Here is a 23,762-nt window from a genome sequence, read left to right as displayed (position 1 = left end):
GGTCTGGTAGATATCCAGCTAAATTCAGCGGACTGGTTGAATCAGAGTCCCCTACTCTTCTGCCATCTTGCCCCCTCCCGAGAGAGACAGAGATAGGGAGAGAGAGCACAAGCAGGGTGGGAGGACAGAGAAACAGCCTCCCCGCTGACCAGGGAGCCCGATGTGGGGCTCAATCCCAGGACCCCAAGATCATGATCTGAGCAGACAGACACTTAACTGAATGAGCCACCCAGGTGCCCCAAATTCACAGTTTTTTTGATAAACATTTCATATTTAGTAAGGAATAATCAATAAAATACTCAGGTAATTAAAGCTACATTTTGAAAAGCAATATTTTATTATGTAAAATTTGATATAGGAAAAGTACCATAACCTGGACTTCAAATCCACAGCAACTAAAATTATTTAACATGTGGTCCAAAGCATAGTGCCAGAAATACATTAATGTTTAACAACTTCACTAACATTAAAAAATACTGTGAATGCATAATTACAGAATGCTCCATTAAGTCCTTGAAAAATAAAACCGCCTCAGAATGCAAAAAGGAAAACCCCCGATGCTGTACCTGTTATCCCTGTCCCCAAATGATGCCCTTATGTTATCTCTGCAGCCCTTACATAACAGTGGTTATACACCATGAGCAGCACATCCATCAAAAGACTGGGAAAAAAGTCAGTGGCCAACTGCTGAAGGGGCAATACTTAAAGCTGTAGAACTTCCCACAGTGGTAAGGCTCCCATCCTAGCAGCTGCAGCACAGAGACGTCAGAATGCTCACGAGAGCACAGGTGTCTGGATCACCAGCTTATAATGGCGTGAGAGCTGCTCCCTTCCCTCTTTTAAACTACAGCTCATACACGCGCGTGATCCGAATCCCGAAAGATCACTTACTCACACATGTGTAGGACTCAAAGTACAGGTTATTCCTACAACATGTCTCAAAGTGCTTCAGAGTCCACACTGGTATAATACTAATTTTCTTCCCTGTTTTAATCATATGTTTCTACTTTTCAAAGAGGTTACTTGTTCTGTTTTGGCTAAACAGTATATACTAGTTCATACTAAAAACAGTAAAATCTATGACAACTTTTCAATTTTTTAACAGGCTGCTTCTTAAGAATGATTTCTAGATGTTTCTATGACCCACGTTTATTTCTAGTTTCTGATTTCTTTAAAAGGAGTAAATGCACCTTGCAGGTTATACTCTAGGCTAATTGATACATTTCTGGAACACCCTCTCTAACCCACAAAATGCTGAATGGGAGCTTCCCGCCAAACGTGCACGCTGACTCACCCTGCCTCTTCACTCTGCTGGGAACCGGACCGTCCTGAATCTTCAGCCTCACCCCTGCTTCCATCACGGCCCTCCACAGAGATCCCCCCAGCAGTTTCTTGAGCTCGGATGCGAGCTCCTGGCTGGTACAGCTGCAAGACCGGCCGATCCTGCCGGGACAGAGGGGTGGGTTACCCTTCCAAAGGCTGGCAATACAGGAGGGAGCAAAAGTCTCTACTTCCAGAGTCTAATGATCCTCATTATCTAAAGCAAATTAGTCTTACAGCTAAAAATCTGCCTTTTTCAGCACTATCACAGAAACCAGGCATTTTGAAGCCAAAAAAAAAAAAAAAGCCATGAAAAGGAAGACAGTTAACATTTAAAATAACTTGAAAGCAGGTAAAATTAGTATCTGGGAAAATGTTACGCTCAAACCCAGAACACCCCCAGAGCCAGTAGAACCATGGCATTCCCCTCCCAGGTGGAGAGATGAAGACTTACACACACATCTCAGCCCCTCCAACTCACCAGGTAGGGTAAACATGCAGCCCAAGACAAAGCAAGGCATAGCCCCTCAGAGGTGGCTTTTTAGGGTCATGAACCAAATAGTTAATAAGATGTGTAATGAGCACTTTCCATGTGGGTTATTCCTGATCTGTCCCCTTCATCTGATTAAACTCTCAGAGGTGGAAGAACGCAACAATGCTTGAATAAAGTGTGTAAAATACTACTGAACTGCTTAAGGACACTAGGATGGTGAGGCCAGTGAAGGACCAAGGGATTCTGAAGGTTAAGGACCAGGAGCAACAGTGGGAAGCCAGCCAGCTCTGCCCTGGAGGAGAGGGGGACCAACCAACCCCTGGCTCAGGGGAGCCTCCTGTACCTGCACCCCTTCCTTGGCCACCTGGGGGCCCTGGCACATCCCGCATGGTATGTTTCTGCAGGACTCACCAACTCACCTTTACCCACTCCCAGGCCCCACAGTCACCACCAGGGCATTTATTGGCATGCCCTCTTCCTTAGCGGAAGCCTGGCCAATGAAGAGAGTGGGAAAGGGCTGGGCAGGCACTGTGGGTCTGAATCCCTGTGCACACAGAGGTGCAGGGCTCCCATGCCACTTCCTGCCTAAGGCCAACACGCACGGTCCTGCTTTTCACCAGGGCAACACTGGTGTGTACAGACGGTGTAAGGACACTGTAACCAGCCAGGCCTCATACAAAAGGTGCCGTTACGCACAAGGCACCTTACTACTCCCAGAGCGTCACAGTTAATTGAGAGGAGTCCCAACACCTAAAGCTGTGTAAATACACATCACTCACTGTTGCTACATCAAAAGGCAGCTGAAACACAAGTGTTCATGAAACAACCCCCACCAAGAAGACCCATGGCTGTGCCTGCTGTACCTGAGGTTAAGGTAACTACAGAAACCTCTGAATAACACAGATGTGGTTAGTCAAGGCTACAGATAAGAAGGCTCCCCTCTTGCCGGTAGCTCTGCCTTGCCTTTACTGGAAACATTTTAAAAATTCACATCACTGATACCAGCAACACCTTGGGTGGATCTGAAGGGAATTCTGCTGAGTGAGAAAGCCAATCTCGGGTCACACACTGTGTGCTTCCACTTCTAAAGCACCCCTGAAATGACAAAATCAAGCAGACAGAAGATAGTGTGTCTGCTGAGGTCAGGGATGGGGTGGCAGGACGGTGTGGACTGCAGCCCGGGGAGGCTTGGTCCCCTCGGTCATCGGGTGGCCGGGCGGTGGGGGGCTGGCTGGCACCATGGGGCCGGGGCCTGGCCCTGGAAGGGACAGGACCCCATTAATACTGCTTCTCCGCAACACAGTGATCTGAATAAAAATTAACATCAAACTCTTGGGGGAAAAAAAAAGCCATTTTTTTTTTTGGTCTAAATGGGCAATTCCAACCCTGTGTCGACTGTGCAGATCTGACAGGTTATTTATGAGCCATTTGACTATCTCCTAATAATCAGTATGTTATTGGTAATGTAAGAGAAAGCTCCACAGAGTATCATGAAATGCAAGCTCTCGGGCGGTGCCTCCCTAAGAGTGCAGGACCAGTGGGGGTGGACTTCTCACTGTCAGAGTGTGTGATCCGAAATATCAAGACACCCAATGTAGATTTCTCTGTTTTGGCTAAACAAAGTAACTTCTGTTTGGCAAAGCAGGTATAAGCCTGCAGAGGTGTAGTTTATACTTTTAGGGTTGATGAATGAATGAATGAATAGAAGAACCTTGTTTCCTGGGCGCTCCGCTTTGGGTGCTGGGCCGCCTTCACTCCTGTGCTCTCTCCCAGGCCACTCTGCTGCCTCCACAGGGATGCCACTGTCCTGGCTCCCCTTCTTCCCTCTGTCTGAGGGGACTCCTTTCCCCCATTTCAGCTCTTCTTTTCTCCTTGAAAACTTGTCAAACTCACAGTGAGCTCTGTGCTTTCTGCTGTCATCCATGTGGCATCTTTGTGTTTCAGGCTCTTTTTCTCGAAATCTTCTCTCCATCTCCCTTTTCTCTTTATCACTGTCATTCTGCGACCTGTGATTCAGTACAAATTCTCAGTAACCTTAGGTATACTGCTTGTCGAGCACCTATCTTCCCATCCAGACTGCAAGTTCCAGAAGACGCAGGGAATACCTAAGTCTGCTCATCAGCGCACTGCAGGCATGCACGTAATGGGCACAGCACAGGCATTCAAGAAAAAATTGTTGAAAGATGAATCGACAACAGTAACGACAGTAACTACTGTTAAACCTGAATGACATATATAATAAGCATATATACTTAGTTTTCTAATTCTCAGTAACCCCCCAAAGCAAATATAACTCCCCCCTTTACAGATAAAGTACAGGAGACCAAAGTGCTCATGTGACTTTCCTAGTGGCCCAGGTCCATGTCCATCATGACACAGAGCTGATACTGATGGCTTAGTTTCTGCTTCAAGTGTAGCTAAAATTAATTGAAATTTTTATTGTATAATTTTTATTTGTATAATTTTCCTACATGTATTAAACTGATAAATGCGTAATAAATAAATACGTGGCTGCTTAGCTCCTTTGGTTCTTAAAGTCTTTTCCTTCACAACCCACATGTAAAAGTCCTCACGTGCTGTCTGTGGTTTCCCCACAAAACAGAAGCAGCAGGATTGGTGGGGAGAAAAAGATCTATAAGCAAAGTGTGAATTCATGCCAGAAACATGACAAAAGGCACTGTCGTATCATAAGCAATAATACAAATACCTCTAACAGAAACCACAGTGCTAACAGATCATAGATTTCATAATCATGCATAAATTAATTTTATAAACAAACCAATAAACCAGAACCCCAAAAAAGAGGGAAACTTTTTTTTTTTTTTTTAGATTTTATTTATTTATTTGAGAGAGAGAGAATGAGAGACAGAGAGCATGAGCGGGAGGAGGGTCAGAGTTCGGAGAAGCAGACTCCCCGCCGAGCAGGGAGCCCGATGCGGGACTCGATCCCGGGACTCCAGGATCATGACCTGAGCCAAAGGCAGTCGCTTAACCAACTGAGCCACCCAGGCGTCCCTTTTTTTTTTTTTTTTTAATCACAACTCTGTGTGGAAGAAAGACAGTAAGAAGTCATTCAGATTGCTGTTTCTGGGCAAACGGCAGCCTAATCCCATGACCCTGCCATCTTGCCTGCAAACGTAAATTCACTTCCAGACACCTCAGAAGCAGAGCAGCCCCGGGCTCCAGAAAGCTCCAGGGGTGTCCTGATGCAGTGCATGGGCAGGAGCCCTGGGCCAGGGGAACAAGAAGCCTAGATACTCCCCACCGACTGTGTGGAGATGACCAAACCTTGACGAAGCTCAGGGGCAGGAGGGAGGGGCTCCCACCTGACAAGGTTCTGGCGGGTCTCTCTGGGCCCTGTGCAGAGACCGTGTCTGTCCCATTCCCACAGAAGCCCTGCTTGAGCTCCTTTCATAAGCAGCATGTCACAAGCAGGCAGAGAAGTACATGCTCAAGGACCCCTAGCCTGAAACAGGCAGGGCTAGTGGAACACCAGGATCCGCAGCTGCTGGTCAAATTCCACGGAAGGGCCACAGGGATAACGCCAACAAAGGAAGCCTAGCATTTGGACACGAGACTGCGAAGGAGATCCTGAAGACCTAAAGGGCGGTAACAGGAATCCAAAGGAAGAGGCCAGGACAAGCATAGCTAAGGAACCAGCAGAAGCACATGTCCCTGGTTGGAAGACAGACTTGAGGATTCAGATGAAAGGAGCTAAGTTCCTAGCATGACCAAGGAGAAAATAAAGATGTGGGCAAGCATATCGTGGTAAAATCCCTGATTTCCACCAGCAGTATGGAATACAAGCACTAACTAGTACTGACAGATCCTTCTGTGCCGGAGTCTAGCTCCAGCCGGGGTGGGTCTCTCGTAGGAAAGGACGGCGTCAGCGAATGAGGAGACACAGACACAGGATTAGGCTGCAAGCATCTCCTCCTGACAGCCTCGGAGGAACTTTATTTATATGTTAGGATATTTTTGTTTTTCCAAATCTTAGATCATTTTCTGCATTACAGCCATAGCCTTCTTTCATTTTTCCTTTGTAATGATTAACATGACCTTTATTGATTTCTGCTTATTGGCTTTCGCTAAAACTAAAAAACAGTAGGCAAAGAGAAAGGTGCTAGACAGAGCGTGACCGTTTTGTTATTTTGTTCTACAGAAACTAATTCTTCATGGAATTAGTTTCATTATGATTGCTTAGATAGGCGTAACTAAGGTGAGTAGTCACTTTTATCATGAAACCCCAGAAATATTCCCACAATTATAAAGACTGCCATAAACAAAATGAAAGAGAATAGCAGGAGCCAGCTGTGGAGTCTCCTGTTTTCAGGATCGTCCCCCATACTTGGACTTTGTCAAACAGCATGAGTAGCTTGGCTCGCGCCACTTCTGTGATCCTTCATGTGGTCAAAGCAACAAAAGCGTGGGCTTACTTTTCCCTGGGCTCCTCCAGCAAGCCCTCCAAGGGTGTGGGCTTCAGGACAGCACAGCTAGCACAGGGCTCCCGTTTTCCATCTCCAACATCCACTTCCTCTCCTCTTTCTTTTGGCTTCTCAGTTGGTTCCTCCCCCTTTTCTGGTTTCTTAAGAAGCTAAGAAATTATAATATCAGTAAAATATCACTTTTGGAGGATTTTATAAATGAAGTTGTTTAATAATAAATTAAAAATATAAAACAACATTGAACACAAATGTTTGGACAGCAAAAAATGTAAGGAAAGGTGCAGCAACCAGGTTTTTGGTTAAATACCAAGGGGAACATTCAGTCCATGAAAGACGATAGTTATGAACAACGACTTAGAACAGTTGATGTGATGAGATTTTTTTTTTTTTCCAGAGAGAGACAAAGTGAGAGAAGGAACACAAGCAGGGGTAGTGGGAGAGGGAGAAGCAGGCTCCCCACTGAGCAGAGAGCCGGATGTGGGCCTCGATCCCAGGACCCTGGGATCATGACCTGAGCTGAAGGCACACGCTTAACGACTGAGCCACCTAGGCGCCCCTGATGAAATGTTCTTATTGACGAATAAATGACCTGGTCTCTATATGTTTACACACAGAGAAAAACATCTAAAAGACTGGCAACACTGTTAATAGTGATGATTTTCAGGTGGTGGAACTGAAATGATCTTCTTTCCTTTTGTCACCAAGTTCTAGTTTTCTCTAAAATGAAGAAGTACTGCTTTTGTAATATGTAAAAATATATTGTTTAAAATGTTGCTTTATGGGGCGCCTGGGTGGCTCAGTCGTTAGGCCTCTGCCTTCAATTCACGTCATGGTCCCGGGGTCCTGGGATCAAGCCCTCCATCGGGCTCCCTGCTCCACGGGAAGCCTGCTTCTCCCTCTCCCACTCCCCCTGATTGTGTTCCCTCTCTCGCAGTGTCTCTGTCTGTCAAATAAATAAAATCTTTAAAAAAAAAAAAATAAAATAAAATGTTGCTTTATATTGATGACTTTTAGAATAAACTTTCTGAAAACACATCTTACTTTTTTTTTTAATTTTTTTTATTCTTATGTTAATCCCCATACATTACATCATTAGTTTTAGATGAAGTGTTCCATGATTCATTGTTTGTGCATAACACCCAGTGCTCCATGCAGAATGTGCCCTCCTCAATACCCACCACCAGGCTAACCCATCCTCCCACCCCCCTCCCGTCTAGAACCCTGTTTGTTTTTCAGAGTCCATCGTCTCTCAAACACATCTTACTCTTTCTTGAATCAGCCTGAGCAAGTTGCTGTCTTCAAATTTGGGCCTTCCCCCCCACCATTCTCTGCACAGTTTACTCTTTGAAATTCAAGTGCACAGGTAAGTCAGTTTATAAAACAAAAGTAGAAGGTATACTTCTGAGAATTTTTTCTAACTTATAAAAGTGAACCAATTTTAAATTGTACTATAGCAAAATTATACACAGATAAATTTCAACTATATGAGTTCATTTAAGAATGAAACAGATAAAATATAAGACTGAGTATGAAAAGTTGCTTCTCATCACAGGTGTGCACTATGTTACCTTACATACTCATTCTGCCTGTGGGGTCTGTGAATTTAAACAATTCCTTTCAGATATCTATTGACATTTATGTTTTAAGGTCTTATTTATTTATTTGACAGAGAGCACACATACAAGGAGGGGGGAGTGGCAGGCAGAGACAGAGGGAGAAGCAGGCTCCCCGTTGAGCAGGGAGCAGGTACTTGGGGCTCGTTCTAGGACCCTGGGAACGAGACCTGAGCCAAAGGCAGACACTCAACCGACTCAGCCACCCAGGTGTCCCAACATATTTTTTAATTAAAAAGGTAATATATGCTGGTAATAAAAGTAAACCACAGGGAAGTATAATAGTTTGTGTTTCCACCCATCCACCCAACAAATAATTTTGTGCACCTCTGAACTGTTTTTACTTGCAATACTTCTGAAACCAAATGTGTGGTGTCCTTTCCAACACCACTTCTCCAAACCTCCAACACAGACTGGGTGTCCTACAAATCCATTCGGTTTTGACACTACCTAGCTGGAATTAATGTCAGATTGCACAAAACTGTCCCCACTTCAGATGCCTGAAGCTACCCATGGCCTCAGCCACCTGTCACCTCACTGGCATATAGACACTCTTATCACTCCAGAGCCTGCAAGGATTTTAGGAGCTACGTGCCAGGAACCGGGGGAAAAAGACTCTGTGTCAGGTGCTAGGAATATAGTTGTGAATGAGAGACAAGTGCCCACAATGAAGGCATTCACAGGACATTCTAGCTGAGGCAGTGGTGGCCATGGGGGGCGGGGAAGGGGAGTAAGCAGTGACAAAATAGAAAAAGTGAACCAGATAATCTTAGGTGTCATGAAATGCTAAACACCTACTAAAACAGAAAAAACGGACAGACAAGAGATGTGGGGTAAGGAGTGATGGCTTCTCAAGGGGTTCAGGGAGGGTCTCTCTGTGGAGATAAAACATGATGAGGAAATACTTATGAGAAGACATAAGTCATGGGAGAAAGCTCCCTGTGGAAGGAAGCAAGCAGAGGCCTAGGGTGAGATCAGATTGGCAAAGGGAGGAAGAGATAGGGAGGGAAGAGACAGGGAGGGGGCAGGGAAGAGGGAGGGAGGGGGAAGGGGGGAAGGAGGTGAGAGGGAGGGAGGAGGGAGGGGGGAGGAGCCAGGCACAGGAGGCAGCAGAAGCAAGTGCCAGCCGACACGTTTTTAATAAGCTTTGTGAAAAAGATCACACAACTTTGTTAAGAATGTAATCTATTGCCTACAATTTGTATATTCAGGAATTTTCCTAACTTCCTACTCCAACTCAAGCTCATTACCTAGTTTTAGAGTCCTCAGAGGAAAATAAAAACAGCTGGGTTGCTCTTATATCATAGTTTTTATTGTTAAAAATAGCCATGAGGGGGCGCCTGGGTGGCTCAGTCATTAAGAGCCTTCGGCTCAGGCAGGTCATGATCCCAGGGTCCTGGGATCGAGCCCCGCATCAGGCTCCCTGATCGGCAGGGAAGCCTGCTTCTCCCTCTCCCACTCCCCCTGCTTGTGTTCCCTCTCTCGCTGTGTGTCTCTGTCAAGTAAATAAAATCTTTAAAAAAAAAATAGCCATGAGGATCTCTTTCTGCATCTATATTTTTATGATATTAACACAACTCTTTTAGCATTTCTTCACTGATTTTATTTTTCAGGTTAAAAAAATTTTAATTCTCCAAATGATTTGTTTTTTTCTTTTTTAAAGATTTTATTTATTTATTTGACAGAGAGAGACAGCGAGAGAGGGAACACAAGCAGGGGGAATAGGAGAGGGAAAAGCAGGCCTCCCGCCAAGCAGGGAGCCCGATGTGGGGCTCGATCCCAGGACCCTGGGACCATGACCTGAGCCAAAGGCAGACGCTTAACGACTGAGCCACCCAGGCGCCCCTCCAAATGATTTGTAAATCAGATATCCCTAAAATGAGGCCAGATGCTCACTTAGGGCAAACCTTGGGCTGGGGTGTGTGTCCTCAGGTCAGGACACAGACACTCGTAAGGGCAGAGGCTGCTGATTACCCATGTCATAGGGGTCTACTCTGCAACCAAGATCCTGTGTTACCAGATTTGGATAAGAATACCCTTTCTCGGGGTGCCTGGGTGGCTCAGTTGGTTAAGCGACTGCCGTCGGCTCAGGTCATGATCCTGGAGTCCCGAGATCGAGTCCCGCATTGGGTTCCCTGCTCAGCAGGGAGTCTGCTTCTCATGCTCTCTGTCTCTCATTCTCTCTCAAATAAAATCTTTAAAAAAAAAAAAAAAAAAAACCTTTCTCTTCCTTTATGTTTTCACTTCTTTTCTATATGAAAGAGCAGACGTTTATTTCTACTGACCTAATTTTGTTTTTATTTCTTTATTTTGGACTCTAATTTCATAATTTAAAATGTAAAAGTGAAATGCTATACTCCAAATACTTTAAGTCTTACTTAAAACTATAATTGAAATTGTAAGCTACAGGTTTCAAACATTATTCCTGAAAAACTCTCAAGCTACTGAAAAAAGTGCTTTTGAGAATGTAAAGATTAGGCAGTAAGTTGGCTATTATGTGTTTAGAAAGGTCAATGAGAAGATTAGGCAATATTTCCATCTGTGACCATAAAATCTGCATTAAATGCAAACACCTACTCTGAGCCCGGCAATGACAGCTGAATTTCTACCACAATTCATGTTTAAGGTTTCCCTACAATATTAAGGTTTCATTATCAGTTACCTTTCGAGGGCTGTTAATTTATGCCGTTGGAGATGTCAGGTTTGTTACAGGAAGTAAATCTGCTACAATTTTCTTGGGAGAGTTGTGTGTTCACTAAACCACGTGGACAAACAGAAAACATGCCCTCAGTTATTTCCCCTAGGAATTCTGCCATGTCCTTGCTGACAGGGGATGGACCATCTTTGATAGTCTTGGTTGGGTTCCTCAATCTCATCAATGTTATCATCAGATTATAAGATACTTTCTGTGGGACAATCAGTTCCCTACTCATCTTGAACATCTAGATTTGGTCTTCACAGCAAATGTGCTCAAGGAATGTGACCTGCCCCACACCTTTATCAAGATAAGGTTTTCAACAATGTCTTTAAATTTAAAGAGAGACATTTCTGGTTCTCCTCCTGGCACTTCTTGAATATGACCCCCATCTGAGATTAGGTGCCACCATGTGGCTTGCTCTGGCCAGTGCAATGTGGGCAGAAGGGCTGTGTCTCTTCCATGTGGTTTAAGAACCAGCATGCAGGGCGCCTGGGTGGCTCAGTCGTTAAGCGTCTGCCTTAGGCTCAGGTCATGATCTCAGGGTCCTGGGATCGAGCCCCACATCGGGCTCCCTGCTCAGCGGGGAGCCTGCTTCTCCCTCTCCCACTCCCCCTGCTTGTGTTCCCTCTCTCGCTGTGTCTCTGTCAAATAAATAAATAAAATCTTTAAAAAAAAAAAAAAAAGAACCAGCATGCAATCTTCTGTATCACACATTCCCCTCCCCATCATAAGGAATGAGGAAGCAAATGCCAAGGTGAAGCCTCCATCAATGGGTCACTTGATGGCAATGGTGAGCAGCGTACAATGGCCATGGAATACCAACAACAGACTCTAGTTATGTGAACTGGTGAGGTGTGAGGCTATCTGTTACTGCAGCAAACCCAGCCAGGCCTGATGGATACACACAGTAGTGTGTTTTTATAGGAATTTTGTTAAGAAATTGTTCCCTCCAGCTAGTGAGCCCCATGTGACCACCTATAAGGAAAAACTGATTTAGAAGTAAAGGCCTAGAAAAAGCTTTGCCTCCCTTGAAGAAATGCAATGTTTTCTCCACATGGATAATGAAACTATGTTTCTGATCAAGCATATCAGAAACTAATGTATGATGAATAAAGATGTGGTATGTATACACAATAGAATATTACGCAGCCATCAAAAAGAACGAAATCTTGCCATCTGCAACAACGTGGATGGAACTAGAGGGTATTATGCTAAGTGAAATAAGTCAATCAGAGAAAAGCAATTATCATATGATCTCACCGATATGTGGAATTTAAGAAACAAAACAGAGGATCATAGGGGAAGGGAGGGAAAAATAAAATAAAGATGAAATCAGAGAGGGAGACAAACCATAAGAGACTCTTAACCACAGGAAACAAACTGACAATTGCTGGAGGCGAGGGGGGTGGGGGGGATGGGGTGGCTGGGTGATGGGCATTAAGGAGGATACGTGATGCAATGAGCATTGGGTATTACGTAGACTGACGAGTCACTGAACGTTACCTCTGAAACTAATAATTTACTATATGTTAATTAATTCAATTTAAATTAAAAATATACATACATATAAAGAAACTAATCTATGGCTCAATTATGGCGGCTCTGACCTCTTCCCCATCCTCTCCCTTTCTACTCTATCTTCCTCCAAATCCTGATCTTTTTTTTTTTTTATGATACCATTTCAATTAATCTCTAAAAGAACTTCAAAGCCTTCGTGGAATGAGGGAAGATACATATGAGGTTGAAATCTAGGTTTGATAAGGTCATCCGAACAGATACTAACAAGGAAGGACTGACTCACACTGGAGCACCCTATTTTACACGGGGAAGAACTCCTTCTGTGCATTAACCCACCCTTCTAAATGAATACATCAGTCAAAGGAGAAACTGGGCAAGAGATTTAGAAACCACTGCTGCTACTGTAAAAAAAAAAAAAAAAAAAATGGTAAAACCCAGTTCCAGGAGTGAGCCTTCATCTAGAAAGGCCAGTATACACCAAGCCACTGGTTTCTAAATGTGTACATTTTAGTCAGGGAGTCTTTTCTCTAAAGGAAAATGTAAGCAGAAGCCCAATCTGTGACAAGTAGTGTGGGGTTCCTCTGGGTGAAGTGCTGCCATCACACCCAGGAGGCTGGGCCCCCTCCCCCACAGTATGCCCAAGGAACCCCCAGGGATCAGGGAACACAGTTTGAGAACCCCTGCTGCACTGCAGAGAAAGGGAACCATAATAACAAAAGACTAGGCTAACTAAAAATGTCCTTACAAGTTGGAAGAGCTAAATACGTAAAAGGCACGACTATAGCAGAACTAGCTTTGGAAAAAAGACATGAACTGTCTCCTCAAAATTACCTTAATCCTTACTTCTCTCTCAGCAGCTCTCTTCTGTCTGTCTGCCTCTTTCCTCTTACACCTCTCCTCTTCTCTCTTCTTTCTCTTTTCTTCTTCCCGTAAACGCTTCTTCTCCAGCTCCCTCCTCCTTCGCTCTTCTCGCTTCTCTTCTCGAATCCTCTAGGGACATGGAAAAGCATGTGTATAAATTATCTGTGTGGATGTGGGAGGGACAGGAAGGATACTCATCAGGTAAAAGGGCAAACCTACCTGCTTCTCTAATTTTCTATTTCTAATATATTCCAAAAGAGGTGTGGTTCTTCTAGCTAAAACACAAAAATTGTAATGTAGTATTTAACTCTAAAATAAGATTTCTTTCCTTCATTTCAAATACTTGTTTCCAATTTAATCTTAAATAATTTGGCTGGCACAGTCGGAAGAGCATGCAACTCTTGATCTTGGGGTTGTAAATTCAAGCCCCACGCTGGGTGTAGAGATTACTTAAAAATAAAATCTTACAAATAAATAAATACACAAAACTTAGATGAGCATACATTGTATTTGGGGGAGTTCCTATTCCATCACTATAAAGTAATTTGGAGGCACTGACAACTCTACAAATAGTAGGCAATGAATTCCTGATTCTCAAGGGAGTCTTCATATTACAAAGCAGCTATAAAAGCAAAAAAGAAAAGTGAGTACGACGCATTAGACTTCCCGAACGTTATGAGTATCTTCCCATTTTTGCAGATATTTTAAAACATTACGTAACACTGTTATAGATTCACTTTGATTCAACACATATTCTGGAAATTTCTTCCTTTTCTGCTCTCTAGACAATGATGTTAAACAATGTAGATTCTTGTAATTTCTTATCATATACACTCCACAAACCAGAATAACCTGATGTAAAAGTTTAGACAATGACCCCACAGGGCACTTCATCTAAGCAGCACTAACCACCCAGGAATGAACCTCTCTGTAAACTTAAACTCAATCCTCAGCTTTCATGCCCCAGAAGTGTCTGATCTGACCTGGAATTTGGTGCCCAAATATGGCAGGCCTCAAGGCAGCCTCTCAGGGGGACTGGTTCTAAGAAATATGTATTCCCCATGTCAGTGGCTGACGATGCAGGGGGGAAAGTGGAAGATGGTGTGGATCTATTCCACAGCTCTTTCAAAACCTAAGATTAAATGGGGGGAAGGAAGAATCCCTGGATGCACTTGAAGACTGGCCATGACATTTCCCGAATTCTGAGAATCAGGAATTTTAGAAGAGAGCCCCTGGCAGGGATTCTTAATTTGGAATTAAGGACTCCTGAACACCCCGACATAATGTGTCAAATGGCTTCTGCCAGGAAAGCTCAGCCCCAGATTTAGGGCTGGGCAAATGTGCCCATTTCCTCACAGGTGCAGGGGCCAAGAAGAGCCCATTCCCTCCCTGGGTGGCTCCTATGTTAATCATGAACTCTGGCTCAGGATGAGCACAGCTGATGCCCTCTGTAACAGGCAGCTGCCTCAAATTAGGGAGGACTCTTGCTCTGCACCGTGGGAGTTTTGCACTAGTGAGCAAAGAGCAGGATCAAGACCTCCCTGGGTGGGTGGAGGAGCTGACAAGACCCCACCCACCTTCTCTCTTCTCCAACAAAATACCTGCCTCGTTACCCCAAAGGATCAATGTGAAAGGTAAATGAGACCCTGTATTAGAAAGTGCTTTACAGGGACGCCTGGGTGGCTCAGTCGGTTAAGTGGCTGCCTTCGGCCCGGGTCATGATCCCAGGGTCCTGGGATCGAGTCCCACATCGGGCTCCTCGCTCAGCAGGGAGCCTGCTTCTCCCTCTCTCTCCCTCTGCTTGTGCTCTCTCTCTCTCAAATAAATAAAATCTTTAAAAAAAAAAAAAAAAAGAAAGAAAGTACTTTACAAACCATAAAAGTGTATCATTTGTTAAACAGAAGGTGCATGGCCATGTAATGTAACACGAATTTCACCAACAGCCTGTTACCACTTACAGACAGCTGCTGCATCCTGGGCACTGTCACAACCACCTGGGAGGAAACAGGGATGCTAAGTCTCAGGGGTGGAAGCTGAGCCCAGGTCTGTCTGCTCTACAGACCCTGCTATGCCACTGCACTAACCTGCAACTATAGAGGGAATTAATATTTCCATTTAACCCTCATTGCTCAGACTAGATCACAGAATCCACTAAAGGCCAAAATCTAAGAAAAGAAAAAGGCAACTTGCTTCGAGTTGCCGGATTAAGATCCAAACTTAGATGGGCAGAAACTGGATCACAGAAACAAAGCTCCACAGCCTCATCCTGGGCTACTAGACTGTGAATCACACTTACTCATTCCATAAAACACTACAATGCACCTACTGTGCACCAGACCGGGCAAGGGGCTGGGATGGGAGAGGATGTCCCTCTGGTGTGGGAGGGTGGCTGGAGCCAGCTGGATGGTGTGTGTCTGGCCACCAAGGACTATCTCAAAACTGCCCACAAGTGGAAGACCCTGGTCCTTTTCTGTGGCTATCCAGTACAAGAGCATTTACAGCAAAGAGGGAAGGGGGCAGGGGGCAAGTCCTACAAATAATTTCTAATTTGCTTCCTTTTTTAGCTCTTCTTAAATTTAACATGTTCTACAGTGGATCTCAATTCGCTTCCAGTAATGTTTCTTCCCCAGTCTGCCCCACGTCAGTAATGGTGCCTCCACTCATTGATCTGTTTGAGTCAAACTCCTGGAGGCCTGGATTCTTTTTGTTTCCTTTCTTCCCACACCCAATCTGCCAGAGCATATGCAGACTCTGCAGCTAGCAATCCATCGTGTACAGAGCAATGTGCATGGAGTGATGAGGAAAACTAATCAGGCCACATCACTCCCTCAGCGGTCTCCAGCTTTCTCTCGAACAAACTCCAAACCTCTTACCCACCTGCCTCTCCAGCCACTCTGCCCCGGGCCCACCATGTACCAACCACACAGGCATACATCCTGTTCCTACAGGCCCACAGCTCAGCTTCCAGCTCTTGTCTCTAGTCCCTTCTTCTTCCATGTCTTAGCACGCCTGCTCTCAGAGGGCCTTGCCCTCCCAGGACTGTTTCATCATACTGTGCCACTGATCACACAGACATGCCCTGGCTTAAAGCCTGATTATTGTTGCAGGTGTTTACTACAGTCTTCCCCACGAGCAGGACAGATACATGACAGCAGAGGCCTCACGTGTCCCATTCATGTTCACTCCACACACCTAGGCTGAGTCGGTACCCACTCAACGTGTGCAGATCAAAAACGAGCACATGCTTGCTAAGCACATCTTTATAAATATTTACTGTAGTGATTAAAAAATCCTCTGAGCTACACATTAAATCAGCTACTGTGAACAAATAACTGTAACCAAAAGCTCTGGTGCTCTCCCTCAGAAATATTTTCCCAGGTTGCCATATTTTTGTTACAACTGCAAAACACTCTACATCCCTGCTAAGCCTGTCACAAGTGTGAATTTTTAAATAATCGTAAAAGAGAAACAAATACATATCTCAATCAAGTAAAGAGAAGAAATAAGCAAACAGACCAATAAGTTCTCTTGTCTTTGCCTCTATGTCTCCCAGAAGAGTTTCGGGATTGGCATTAGGTTTCTCTTCCTCCACACAGTAAGTTTCCAAAAACTTCTTATATTCTGGATCTGTAAATTAAAAAAGAAAAAAAGAAAAACATGCTCCTCCCCACATATGGGAGAGGAATTATATTTGATCGGTGTATTTAATTTGGCAGTTTCATAATCTAGCCTCTGTAAAGGGACTCACCGTCTTCAATGCTTCCAGTTTTGGCATCTTTTTTCTTTAGTTTCTTTTTGGCTATCTTCTGGAATGGGGCAAACTCTACCACTGCAGGATATTCTAGGCCTTTAACAGAAAACAAATTGCAAAAACCATTCTAAAATTCCACTATATTCATTTTGGAAAATAATGATTTAGCTTTCTTTTTTCTTTCTCTTTGTAGGGGGAGAGGCAGAGGGAGAGGGAGAGAGAGTCTTAAGCAAGCTCCACACCCAGCAGAGCCCCAGCGGGGATCAATCCCGTGACCCTGAGATCACGACCTGAGCCAAAATCAAGAGTGAGTTGCTCAACCGACTGAGGTGCCCCATGATCTAGGTTTCTTAAAGACTGACCATAACATTACCGTTTAAACTATTATTTTCAAGCACCTGCAAACTTAGCATGTCAAACTCCAGATCTGAACAAAGGACGAGCACTTAAAGAAAATGATTTCTCATGTTGCAGTAGTGGCTACATAACTGAATGCATTCAAAATCCATCAAGATGCACACCTTAAAATGTCAATAAACCCTTCTCTCCCTCACTGAAGAGTTTATCATGGAATACCTTTAAATAGGTTCCTTAGTCACATTTTTTTTTTTTTTTTTTAATTTTAAAAGGTTGTTTCAATGATCAATCTGTTATATGAGTTGAAGGGAATTAGTATGCTTAGAAGAGACACTTGGCTAAAAGAGGGGCCTCAGAAGGCATGCACAATACTCAGACAGGGTTGGCTTCAAACAGAAAAGTTTAGAACAAAAGCCACAAGAAACTGATTCAGTCATTATGTGCGGGGTGGGGGGGGTTGGGAGTGGGGGGCAGGAACATACTGAGAAACGTTCACTATTTACTTAATCAACTGATGGAACGCTTCCATGTTGGTACTGAATCCTTTAGCCTTGTCAGGAATGGTCAGGTGACCATTCTTTATCTGCAACTGTTATTTATCTGGACAGTATTTCTGTGCTAACTTTAACTATCTGGAATAAAGTCAAGAACCAGAAGAAGAGCAGGGCTTTGGACAGGCAGGAACAATGTCTGATTCACTGCTGCACCCACATGCCTGGTACATAGATACTTACTAAGTAGGAGTTGACACACTTCCTGATTTCAAAACTTCTTATGAAGCGATGGTAATCAAAACAGTATGGTACTGGCATAAAAAAAGAAACACAGACCGATGGACTAGAACAGAGAGCCAGAAATAAACCATCACATACATGATCAGATGGTTTTCCATGAGGGTGCCAAGACTTTTCAATGGGGAAAGGACAGTCTTCTTGAACAAATACTGCTAGGGGTGCCTGGGTGGCTCAGTTGGTTAAGTGTCGGCCTTCAGCTCAGGTCATGATCCCAGAGTCCAGGGATCGGGCCCTGCAGCAGGCTCCCTGCTCAGTGGGGAGTCTGCTTCTCCCTCTGCCCTTCACATTGCTCATGCTCTCTCTCGCTCTCTCTCTAATAAATAGAACCTCAAAAAAAAAAAAAAATACTGCTGGAAATACTGGATATCCACATGCAAAAGGATGAAGCTGGACTCTCTCTCTTTTTTTTTTTTTTTTTAAAGATTTTATTTATTTGTCAGAGAGAGAGAGAGAAAGCACAAGCAGGGGGAGCGGCAGGCAGAGGGAGAAGCAGGCTTCCTGCTGAGCCAAGGAGCCCGACGCGGGACTCGATCCCAGGACCCTGAGATCATGACCTGAGCTGAAGGCAGATGCTTAACCAACTGAGCCACCCAGGCGTCCCTGAAGCTGGACTCTTATCAGATACCACAGACAAAAGCTGACTCAAAATGGATCAAACACCTAAACATGAGACCTAAAACTATAAAACTCTGGCAGAAAACATGGAGGAAAAACTTGACATTGGATTTGGCAATGATTTCTTAGATGTGACACCAAAAGTACAGACAACTAAAATAAAAACAGAAAAACCGGACCACATCACATTAAAAATACCTGAGTGTCACAGAATACAATCAACAGAATATAAAGGCTACCTATGGAATGGGAAAAAATCATACATCTGATGAGGGGTTAAGAGCCATAATATACATATATATATAAAAAAAATCTACAACTTAAAAAACAACTCAATTTAAACATGGGCATTCCTCCAAAGACACACAAATGGCCAACAAGCACACAAAGATGCTTAACATCACTAAGCATTAGGGAAATATAAGTCAAAATCACAGTGAAATACTACCTCATACCCATTAGAATGTCTGCTATCAAAGAAACAGGAAACGACAAGTGTTGGGAGGATGTGGAGAAATTGGGAGGTCTCATGCCCAGGTGGTGGGGATACAAAATGAAGTACCTTTTAGGGAAAACAGTATGGCAGTTCCTCAAAACATTAAAAATATAATTACTATATGATCTAACAATTCTGCTATGATTATACCCAAAAAAATTGAAAGCAGAGTCTCAAAGAGATACTTGTACACCCATGTTCACACCAGCACTATTCACAATAGCAAAGAGCTGGAAGCAACCCAGCTCTTTGTAAATGGATAAACAAAATGTGGTATATACACACAGTAGCGTATTACTCAGTCTTAAAAAGGAAATTCTGAGAGCTGCTACCGCACAGGTGAACATTGAGGACACCATGCAATGTGAAATACTGTACGATTCCACTTAGATGAGGTACCTAGACTAGTAAATTCATAGAAACAAAAAATAGAAAGGTGATTGCCAGGAGCTAGGGGTCAGGGAGAAGTGGGGAGTTATTTAAAGAGTCCAGAGTTTTAGTTTTGTAAGATGAAAAGAGTTCGGGAGAAGGGGTGCACAACAGTGTGAATGTACTTAATACTACTGAACTGTATGCTTAGAAAAGACTAAGATGAGGGACGCCTGGGTGGCTCAGTCAGTTGAGCATCTGAAGCATCTGACTCCTGGTTTGGGCTCAGGTCACGATCTCAGGGTCGTGGGATTGAGGCGTTGGCCTCTGCACTGCTTGTCCCTCTCCCTCCCTTTTTGCTCCTCCCCCCTCGCATGTGTGCTCTCTCTTAAAAAAATAAAATCTTAAAAATAGTTCAAGATTACATTTGCTTTTCCTCACAGGAAAGAATCTCTTGGCCTCAGCCTAGTCACTCTTTAAGGATATTTTTGTTAGCTCTCAGTGAAGAAAAAAACACTTAGCAGCAGTGGAGTGGAGTGGGAGGAGGTTGGCTGGTGAGGGGTATTCAGAGAATATGCTCTTACAGTTGTACCAGCTTGATCGCAGTGGACACAACAGCTGACAGTCTGACAGGAGGGAGGACAAAGGCCAGATCCAAAAAGTACAGAGAATCGGAACCATTTAGAGTAGAGGTAAATATCCCTGTCTCAGCAGGCAATGCTGTTCAACAGAGTCAGAAACTTATGTTCATTATTACAATCCCCTCCCCCATGACACTGTCCAAAAATGGTATAGTTATGAAGAGTACTCTGTTTAACATTCTTATTTTTTTTTTTTTTTCAAGATGTATTTACTTAATTTAGGGGTGCTGGATGGCTCAGTAGGTTAAGCCTCTGCCTTCAGCTCAGGTCATGATCCCAGGGTCCTGGGATTGACTTCCCCGGGCTCTCTGCTCAGTGGGGAGCCTGCTTCTCCCTCTCCCTCTGCCTGCCACTTCCCCTGCTCGTGCTTTCTCTCTCTGTCAAATAAATAAAATCTTAATTTATTTACTTATTTTAGTGAGGGACAAAGGGCAGAGGGAGAGAGAGAGAATCTTAAGCAGACTCCCCAATGAGTGAAGAAGGAGCCGATGCTGAGATTGTGACCTGAGCCAAAATATAAAGAGTACACTGTTTAAAAAGACATAGATATAAGTGAATAATGTATTTTAGAAAATTCCTATTGCACAAAAGTAAAGTGATTTGGTTTTGGTACATAAGAAAGGGAAGTTCAATTATCAGAAAACTCATTTATATTAAAAATTTCACTCCAATAATATATAAATAGGTTGTCACTGATACAAAGAATTGATGGAATTCTTTGGTTTATATATAATTTTAATTTTCTTTTTTTTTTTTTTTAAAGATTTTTTTTATTTATTTATTTGAGACAGAGAGAATGAGATACAGAGAGCATGAGAGGGAGGAGGGTCAGAGGGAGAAGCAGACTCCCTGCCGAGCAGGGAGCCCGATGCGGGACTCGATCCCGGGACTCCAGGATCATGACCTGAGCCGAAGGCAGTCGCTCAACCAACTGAGCCACCCAGGCGCCCCAATTTTAATTTTCAACATAAGCACACAACCACAGTAACACAACTGAAATTTATGAAATTATTTTAGATTGGTATCTGAGAACTTAATTATAATTCACAAACATTCCAGCAAAACTTAATTAACGTACTTTGAGATTATAATAGTTTAAAAAGCCAATGATCCAACCTTTACTGTCAATGAAGATATAGCCATCAAAACGATCTCTAAAAAGAAGGATGTCATCAGGATTTCTAAAATTAATGTATGCTCTTGAATAAAGATGAGGATAAAGACTGAAATAAGAGATAACAGTGAAAATGGTTAGTAAAAAATGCAAGATTTCTTTAATTTTGCTTTTTTTTCTTTTTCTAGATAAAACAAGCTGAAACCTGTGTGCCAAAGAACACCTCTCAGCTAATTACAACAATCTGGGTATTCTTTAGCAAAAAAAAAAAAAACAAAACCCCAAAATAAAACATTACCCAAGATCTTTTTAATAACTTGGGAAAGACACTTAAGGTCAGTCTCTCTACTACACAGAAGCAGGGTTATAATACTGGCCTTCCGAAGTTGAAAAACCAAAGGCAAGGTTATTCAAAGGTCATTCCTTATCACACATCATGACCCAATAAAATCTAGCCATGATTCATAAATGAAAACATCATATTGCACAAAAGAATCTTCACCGACTTAGAGAACACCTTTACGTACTCCAAAGGGATATTAACTGCAGCACACGGTATGGGGGCTACAGAAGAACTAAGCCTTTCTCCTCTACCACAAAACTACCAACTTCCTTAACAGGCGGGAACTTTCAACCCCATTTCACAGATGAGAACACAGGCTCAGGGAAATTCAGTATGTGCAAAAGGTACAGCTAGTTAGAAAGTGGGACTGGGATTCCAACCTGAATCACTCTGAGTCCAGGGCCTGTCCTTTCTTAAACTTTAGTCATTTGAAATTCACCTGTTATTTTTTTTAAACCAAATCTGTATTTCCGCTGGAAATATTTTTCTTTCAACAGACTGAAAGTTTTTCCTTGAACAGTATTTATTCAGAAGGAGAGCTGATAGGGCTCCCACAAATGCCAACTCACGACACTGAAGATAAAAAGGCTAACAGTGATGATCAAGAGTGTAGGAGAAACACAGTGAAAATCACAAAATGTAGCTGACCTGTCCCCTGCGGAAGGTCTAACCTGAGGTCTGCTTTCTCTTTGTTCACAAAGAGAAGATGTGGACGTGTTAAGGCGTCCTCGGAGGCGCCCTTCTACCCAGGTGTGAAAGGGAAGGACAGAAGGAGCCGGTAGGTGTGGGTGGGGGTGGCAGCGGTGGACGCAAGGGCTGGATACGGTTTCTTTCTCCGGAGTTCGTCTTTCTGGACGATGGGGGCGCTGGTACAGGCACCTTCCAAATCTCTTAGAGGAATTTAACGACCACGTCCAAGCGAGGTGCGCGCTGATCTCTGGGTCCGTGCGGGAAAAAGACGGAGACAGCTTCCGCGGTCTACAACCACCTCCCATCGAGCGACAAGGCCTCCCAGCTTCTCACCTCAAGTCGGCGGTAAAGAACTCAAAGTAGTCGTGCGCGGGCAGCGGGTGCAGCTGCTCCTCCAGCTGCTCCTTGGTGAGGCTGGGAGGAAGCCGCCGGATCACCACCTGAGGAGGGGACGGACGGTGGGCCTGGCGTCCGCCCTAGCGCTTGCACCCCTCGAACGCCGCCTGCGTTTAGGCTGAGGGAGCGCTACGCCAGGAGTCCAGCGGAAGCGGCCGTCAGAAGGGGCTGCGCCTAACACAGCTCCTTTCTCGGGAACCCCGACGACTGTGGGCACGACACGTACTGTCCGTGCCCGACTGGAAAGCTCAAACCTCACACGCCCGCGTGGGCGCCCGCCGCCCGGACCGGCACCCCGCCGCGGACCGCAGCGTGTCCGCGCTCAGCCCCGACCGGAAACACCACAGGCTCCAGGCGGGGCGGGAAACGGCCCCCGCCCGGCCGCGGTCAGCGGCGCTGAGGCGGCCGGCCCCGGCCCCGCGCTCCCAGAACACGCCGCCCGCGGCCCCGCCCCGTCCGCTCCACCCCAAACCCCGAGCCCGCCCCGCCTTTGCGCAGGACCATCCCTCTTCTCGCGAGGCTCGCCCACCCGCCCCTCCGCCTCCAGCATGACGCCAACCCTCGGCCCCGCCTCACCTCGCCCAAGACCATCCCTCTTCTCGAGAGGTTTGCACGCACCACTCCGTTCTCGCCTCGACCCACCCTGTTGAAGACCCTCCTCCTCTCGCGAGGTTAGTCTGCCCCGCCCTTCCCCCCACCTTGCTCAGAACCGTCTTCTTCTCCTCGCGAGGTTTGCCTGTACCGCCCCCGGAGCCGAAGGGCGAGGCTGGTGGCACCTCTGGCTCTCGCCGCGGCGACTCCCGGCGGAACTGGACTTCCCCAGCCGACAGCTTTTCTCTCCCGCTCGGGTCCCGCGCAGCAACGGCCACCCCGGAGCCTCCCACTCCCTCCTTCTCTGAGCGCATCTCGCACCCGCCGCGGAGTCGCTGCTGCCTCCCTCCCGGCCGAAATGTCGCGAGGACTGGGCCACCGCCCCTCCCCCCGGGCCCATGATGCTCCACGTCCAGCACCCCTTCCGCCTGCCCTCCGGGGCCTGGGGCGTGCCCCGGAGCCGGACCTCCGGCCCGGGAGTGCACGGGGTGGGCAAAGGGCGACTGGCGCGGGTAGCCGGGTCTCGGTAGGGTCTGGGGGCGGCGAGGGGTGGAAAGGCCTCGCCCAGTAGGCGGCCAGCGGGAAATTAGGGACCAACAGGGGACTCGATCCCAGGACCTCAAGATCAAGACCCCAGCCGAAGGCAACTGACTGGGC

The 23,762-nt window shown here is 45.1% G+C and overlaps 1 protein-coding gene across 8 annotated transcripts; it reads right to left on the bottom strand.

Moving 5' to 3' along the window:
- Positions 1-314: 314 nt before the first annotated feature.
- UPF3A (UPF3A regulator of nonsense mediated mRNA decay) lies at positions 315-23,461 on the bottom strand. 8 transcript variants are annotated; one of them, XM_081815265.1, is made up of 10 exons: positions 23,213-23,461; positions 22,452-22,558; positions 21,088-21,194; positions 16,697-16,795; positions 16,465-16,575; positions 14,907-14,942; positions 13,168-13,223; positions 12,919-13,077; positions 6,250-6,407; positions 315-3,819 (listed from the first exon to the last, which is right to left on the bottom strand). In XM_081815265.1, exons 1-10 carry the CDS (start codon positions 23,417-23,419, stop codon positions 3,372-3,374), a joined length of 1,488 nt encoding a protein of 495 aa, XP_081671391.1. In that variant the 5' UTR covers positions 23,420-23,461; the 3' UTR covers positions 315-3,371. The 8 variants fall into 8 exon arrangements, with proteins under 8 accessions (XP_081671391.1, XP_030876911.1, XP_081671393.1 ...); XM_031021051.2 differs by lacking the exon at positions 14,907-14,942 and having other exon boundaries at positions 315-1,443; positions 3,525-3,819; positions 23,213-23,458; XM_081815267.1 differs by having other exon boundaries at positions 23,091-23,213.
- Between the last annotated feature and the right edge of the window lie 301 nt (positions 23,462-23,762).

The sequence above is a fragment of the Leptonychotes weddellii genome, chromosome 3 (genome assembly GCF_054177405.1).
Source record: "Leptonychotes weddellii isolate Sample4059 chromosome 3, ASM5417740v2, whole genome shotgun sequence".
In the NCBI taxonomy this organism is placed as follows: Eukaryota; Metazoa; Chordata; class Mammalia; order Carnivora; family Phocidae; genus Leptonychotes; species Leptonychotes weddellii.
This window is presented reverse-complemented; position numbering and strand designations above follow the sequence as displayed.